We start from the raw sequence: 6608 nt of genomic DNA, 5'->3' as shown, positions 1-6608 counted from the left end.
CCCTTTCTTTACACCTTCCTGGGAGTTTGCAGCCTGGCAGCTCCTAGTGACCTTCCAGGGGCTTGGTCCCCAGTCTCAGACTGGTCCCCAGTCTCTGTGGCAGAGTTTCTCATTCCTGGCTCCTTGCCATAATTTTCTGGGAGACAAAAAGATGCTCTGAAGTTCACCCCAGGTGGGGTGACTGGCATTCCTGGGACCAGGCCAGGTGCAGGGTTTTATTTAAAGTGCCCCCTGGGGCTTCCCTGGTGGCGCAGTGGTTGAGAGTCCGCCTGCTGTTGCAGGGGACACGGGTTCGTGCCCTGGTCCGGGAGGATCCCACATACCGCGGAGCGGCTGGGCCTGTGAGCCATGGCCGCTGAGCCTGCGCGTCCGGAGCCTGTGCTCCGCAACGGGAGAGGCCACAACAGTGAGAGGCCCGTGTACCGCAAAAAAATAATAATAATAAATAAATAAAATAAAATAAAAAAGTGCCCCCTGGTGATTTTGGCTGCTGTGTCCCCATTTCTCCCACCTGGACACCAAGGCGTGGAGGGGCGGGGTTGGCAGGGGGCTCCCAGTGTATGACCTGACCCCTCTCTTCCCCCGCAGTGTACCACTGGGTGGAGATGCGGACCAAGATGCGCATCATGGGCTTCCGGGGCACGGTCATCAAGCCGCTGAACGAGGAGGCGGCCGCCGAGCTGGGCGCCGAGCTGCTGGGCGAGGCCACCGTCTTCATCGTGGGCGGCGGCTGCCTGGTGCTGGAGTACTGGCGCCACCAGGCGCACCAGCGTCACAAGGAAGAGGAGCAGAGCGCCGCCTGGGACGCGATGCGGGACGAGGTGGGCCGCGTGGCGCTGGCGCTGGAGGCCCTGCAGGCGCAGGTGCAGGCGGCGCCGCCGCCGGGCGCCCTGGAGGAGCTGCAGGCGCAGATGCAAGAGGTGCGCGCCCAGCTCTGCGCCGCAGGCCCGCCGCCCGCGCCCCAGGCAGCATCCACGTCCCAGGAAGTGTCCTCATCCGAGGAAAAGGAGCCTGCCGAAGCCTGAACTTAGACGTGGCCCTGTGTGTCCTGATGTGGCCTTCTCCCTGCGTTACCCCTACCTGTGCTGGCCCAGTGAAAACCACCGGGATGTGGATGGAACTTGGGTTAGGTCACCCCATACCGACCCGTGGTACCTTCCCCTGCGACCAGCCCCCAGCAGGTGAAGGTTCCAACACAGCCCCCTCCAACCTCTGGCTCATTTGGTACAGTCTGCAGTGCTGTCTCTCCAGCCCACTCCAAACCACAAAGACCTATGGGGTCCCAGCCAGCAGGACAACGTGCTCACTCCTCCGGCAGAAGAAAAAATGGAACCGGACTTGAGCCAGATCGATCTATCAGCCCTCCATCTACTTGATCAGTGTTAACTTTTCCCGGGGACTCTTACATCGGAATACCTCCTTCCCTTTGTCAGTTGGTACAGGCTGTCGTAAGGAAGCGCAGTGTCTTTCAGTGAGCGTCTGCCTCTCCCACCTTCTAAGGTGGGCTTTCTCTGGGCATCACTCCTCTTATGAGGGAAAAAAAAAAGGGATCTTGGCTTGCAGTTGATCCATCAAATATTACACCTTTCACCTTAACCTGATCCGTGGTACCTTCCCCTGAGACGCTCAAACGGAGTATTCCAACAGAACCCCCCTCATCCTTCAATCTGCGGCACAACCCACTGGAATGGCTATGCAGGGTCTCCTGGTAATGCCCTACCAACCCTGCTTCTGGTGGAAAATTTGATCCTGTCTGTGGCTAGTCCGACCCGTCTTTCAGCCTCAGCCCCCTGTCAACCTGTCCTCAGAGTCCCTGGGCCTTTCCTGACATGTCCTTTCCTACCTTCCCCACTGTTTCTTCAGTGGCCTCTCTCAGGGGACTGCCGGCCATGATCACAGCCCCCATGTTCCGTCCGATCTCTAGATCTCTGTGCTGTTGCCTTCCTTCCCTGCAGCTCTGGACTGGTCCAGCTGTCCCCCTCCTGCCTCCGTAACCCCCTCTATCCCACCGGGCTAGGCCACCAGTTGGTCTTAGCTTTGTTATTTAGTTTCCAGGGCTGCCATAACAAATGACCACAAACTCGGTGGCTTAACACAACAGGAGTTTATTCTTTCACAGTTCTGGAGGCCAGAGATCTGAAATCAAGGTGTTCGCAGGGTCACGCTCCCTCCACAGGCTGTAGGGGAGGATCCTTCCTTACCTCTTCAGCTTCTCTTGGCCTCAGGCATCCCTTGGCTTGGGCCCCCCTATCTCCAGTCTCTGCTTCCATCTTCACCTGGCCTTCTTTTGCTCTCTGTCTCTTGGAAAGACTCCTGTCGTTGGATTCAGGGCTTACCCTAAATCTAGGATGATTTCACTTCGAAATCCTTAACTGAATTACATCTACAAAGACCCTTTTTCCACAGAAGCTCCCATAACTTTCCCTGGGTTAGGATGTGGACACATCTTTTGGTGGGCCACCATTCAACCCACTACACCTCCCCACCCCAGGAGTACGCTGGGACTCCTGCCAACCCCATGGGGCATTCAGGGAACCACAAGGGTGAGAGGAACAGTCCAGGAACCACCATTCATTACCTGGAGTCTCTTCCAGGACTCACCTCTGAAGCGGGAGGGGTCTGGACCCCACCAGTCTGCATCCTGTCTTTCAGACTGTAGATGTTTTCCAATTAAAAGAGCCCTGGAGAGAGGAAGTCATCTGAAGGGTGTGTCAGAGAATCATGATCTGATCTCCAAAATGAGTACAAGCCTCATTAAAATTAGGAGAGAAGCTGGGAGAGTTCTGATGGGGGTGAGTGGTAGAGCATCGTCCAAGATGGGGAAACTGAGGCCCAGCGGAAGCAAAGGGACTTGCCTGAGGCCAGCAAGCCAGTGAGGTGATGAAGCAGTAAGAGTAGAGGCAGGGAGGGAGATGGAGAAGGGATGCAGGGTGCTTGAGGGTACTGGTACAGGGCAAGGAGGAAGATGAGAGGGAGGTGGATTGCTGGGAGAGGGGCAGAGATCCCTACACAGAGGCCAAAGGCACCCGAGGGGCAGCATTGAGAGTGTCAGAACAGCCCCAGATTACACCCAAGATCTTAGCATTTAATGAATGAGGTTAGATCCATTCCACCTGGGCCCGTTTCCCAGCAGCTCTAGGTGAAGTGGGAGGGGCCAGCTTTCTCTCCCTCCCTCCCTCCCTCACCTCACTTCCCCAGCGGAGTGAAAATACTCTGGACACAAGACCTCCCCAGAGAGAAAACCAAGAAACCAGGGTTCTGAAACAGCATCTTAATTCCTTCTAGAAGAGCCCCCTCTGATGTAGAGGGAGCTGAGGGAGGTGGACCCCAGGTAGGGGTGTCTTTAAAATTGGAAATGACTTGAGTGGGTTAAATGACGAGGGGAAGAAGGCAAGAGACAGAACTACCACTGGATGATGGGGTGATTGATGGAGCCAGGTGAGCAGGCTTAGTGCCTGTTGCCATGGTTACCCCAGGGAAGTCCACTCTGGCACTGACACATCCCTGGAGCACGGGTTGCCACAGGCCAGGGACTGTTTTACTGCCCTCCCCACATCATGTCAATGTCAGTGACCCATCTTGTCAATAAGGTGTGGTCATCATCAAAATAGGTGGAGTTTATTGAGCTCTGGTTAGGTGCGGGGCACTGTTCTAGGTGCTTTACATAGTCCCCATAACATTTTCTTTGTTGCCTTGATGAGGAAACCGAGGCGCAGTGAGGGAAAATCACCTACCCAAGGTCACACAGGCAGGGAAGAAGCAGAGGTGGGGTGTGAAGACGGGCAGTCTGAGTCAGAACCCGTAACCCCTGCGCCATCCTGACCCTGACGTAGTGCTGCGCTCACATCTCCGAGACTCAAAACTCAGCCCTGACGTGTACTTACGTGTGGCGATACCTCGTGGGATGCATCCGCTTCACCCACTGGGTGGGGGTGGGATCAGCATGTGTGGAAGTGGAAAGAGTCCCCTCTCAAAATGCACAAGGCCAGAGGATGCTTCATCGCTCTGGTTTCCTGCTAGCTAAAATTTTGTATACATTTGTGACTTGGGGAGAGGGGTTAGAATAAATTTGTAATCCAAATTGGTTGTCTTCAAGTTGATGCATTTTTTCCCCATATTTAAAAAAAAGCCCCGTTAACCTGAGAAAAAATATCCTTCGTTTATTCTTTCATTCAAGAAACTGTCACCGATGGGACTTCCCTGGTGGCGCGGTGGTTAGGACTCCACGCTCCCAATGCAGGGGGCCCGGGTTTGATCCCTGGTTGGGGAACTAGATCCCCCATGCATGCCACAGCTATAGAGCTGACGAGCCTCAACTAAGGAGCCCACCTGCTGCAACTAAGACCCGGCGCAACCGAATAAATAAATATTAAAAAAAAAAACAAAACTGTCTGAGGTGCCCACCATGTTCCTCACCATGTTCTGTGCAGTGCTGGGGTCCCAGCCGTGACCGAGATAGCCCCAACCCTGCCCTCATGGGGGCTCACAGTCCAGTGGGGGGACGGATGCACATACAGACATTTCTTTTCCAATGTTACCTGCCCTGTGGTTATTTGGGAAGAAGGGACCAAGCTGAATCCCAGCTCCTCCCCTCCTGAGGGACTCAGTGCTTTAGGGCATTAAAAAACAGAAACGCTTATTTAAACACTGGCTCTCAAAAGCCTCATAGGTTGTCCCAAGGGCTCTGCTTCTCCTGTCCCTTGTCAGGCCCCATTGTCCCCTGTGCTGGTTTCCCTGTTGGGAAGGCCCTTGCCTGGGGAGAGCCACCCCAGGAGAAGATGGATTTTGTAAAGCCCCGTCTGATCCATTGGCCCATATGGTCATCTCTGAGCTGGCCACTGGTGCTGTGACTGCAGGCCGGGGTCCCCCAGCCCCAGTAGACAGAGGGAGAGGAGAAGCATGTCCAGAGGAGAATCCACCCGCTCGCTAGACAAATGTTGACTGAGCATCTGCTGCGTGCCTGGCCCCATTCTAGTAGCTGGGAGTCAGCCAGGAACGAGGCAAGGTCACCGCCACCACGAGCCAACATCTAGTGCAGGGAAGCAGACAATAAAGAAAAATGATCCAGCGTTGGGGTGATGAGGGCTGAGAAGAAAGAGTTCGGGAGTAATAGGGGTGGCTGATTTCGATCAGATGCTCAGGGAGGAGGTGACATGAGAGGAGCTGCCAGAGAGTGTTGTTAGTATCTACAGAGGCCCTGAGGCAGGTGTGGGGATCAGCCTTTCCCTGGAACAGCGGGAGGACCTGCTATCAGAATTGAGCCCGGGCTAGCGGACCAAGGGCCTGGCGCTGCCTGTCTTTGGGAACAAAGATTTATTGGGACGTAGCCACACCCATGTGTTTATGTATATTTTTTATGGTTGCTTTTGCACGGCAATGACAGATTTGAGTCATTTGCGATAAATACCACATGGCCTTCGAAGATGCAAATATTTACTGTCAAGGCCTTTCCGTAAAGAGCTTACGGGCCAGAGAACAGAGTAAGCAAGGGGAGGAGGATGGGCGAGGGGCTCAGGAGCACAAAGGCTGGCCCCCTTTTGCCTCAGTTGGCACAGCTCTGGAGGGTCTTACCAGCTCCGATGCCCCATCGGGTGTCCTCTTGGGCCTCCCTGTCCGCTCCCACTTCCGTCACTCCCCACCCACAGGAGCTACTCCCTGGAGACGCCGCGATAACCCCGCTGTTCGAAGATCTCAGAGTCTCCCCCTCAGTCTACGGCAGCAAGGCACAATGAGACGCGTAGTTTATATAGTCCACCATGTTCATATTTATATAATAATTCACAATTCACCCTATATACGTAGGATAAACGCTGTGTAATTCATGCATTATGTGACATAATGGAATATGATGCCACATAGAATGGAATATAAAAATCTTTTTTGTGTAATATGTCACATGACGTTATATATTCCATGTTGTGTGTGTTGTGTGTGTATATATTTACCATTGGAAGGAAAATTTCGCTAAAAACTACCTTTAATATGTGCAGTGCAGTTTGATATTTCCTGTTGTATTGCATTTCATGAAGAAAAACTACAGCTGTATATAGATATGATCATATATACCTAATATGTATCCTAACCATATAAAATCTATTGTATTATATAACACAGAATAATATATATTATATATCACATATTACATATCTTGTTAGAACAAAAGTTTCGCTAAACAATAATCGCCCTTACCGTGTGCAACGCACTCTGTTACTTTCTATTCACTTTTATTCTCTTTCATAAAGAAAAGCATACACACATGTATGGATTATACAAACCTACGTAAAGCGGGCTGCCTTGGGCTACGGCGAAGACTTTGGCGTTTCCTGTGGGGTAAGCAGGAGCCACGGGAGGTGCTCTGAGCAGAAGAGGGATGTGAGCTGGCTTAGTTTTAACAGGATCCCCAGATGCACTATTGTGGGCAAAGGTGGAAGCCGCCAGCCCAGCGAAGAGGCAGCTGTGATTGTCCAAGCGGGAGGCGATGGTGGCTGGACCAGGCGGAGACAGTGGAGGTAGACAGAAGTGGGATTCTGGGCATATTAATACATCAGAGATGGAGCAGACAGGATTTACTGAGTGATGGGAGGTGGGGAGTCATTGATGGCTTCAAG

The 6608-nt window shown here is 53.0% G+C and overlaps 1 protein-coding gene across 2 annotated transcripts in view; it reads left to right on the top strand.

The window, feature by feature from the left end:
* LOC101272441 (optic atrophy 3 protein) overlaps positions 1 to 4387 on the top strand; it is a 38537-nt gene extending 34150 nt beyond the window's left edge. For both annotated transcript variants that reach the window (XM_004271353.3, XM_033430712.2), the window contains exon 2: positions 589 to 4387. In XM_004271353.3, coding sequence (XP_004271401.2) covers positions 589 to 1025 — 437 coding nt within the window. In that variant the 3' untranslated portion in view covers positions 1026 to 4387. The remainder of the gene's footprint in view (positions 1 to 588) is intronic.
* Positions 4388 to 6608: the final 2221 nt, after the last annotated feature.

The sequence above is a fragment of the Orcinus orca genome, chromosome 20 (genome assembly GCF_937001465.1).
Source record: "Orcinus orca chromosome 20, mOrcOrc1.1, whole genome shotgun sequence".
Classification (NCBI taxonomy): domain Eukaryota; kingdom Metazoa; phylum Chordata; class Mammalia; order Artiodactyla; family Delphinidae; genus Orcinus; species Orcinus orca.
The sequence above is the reverse complement of the archived record's forward strand: the minus strand, read 5'-3'. Positions and strand labels throughout refer to the sequence as shown.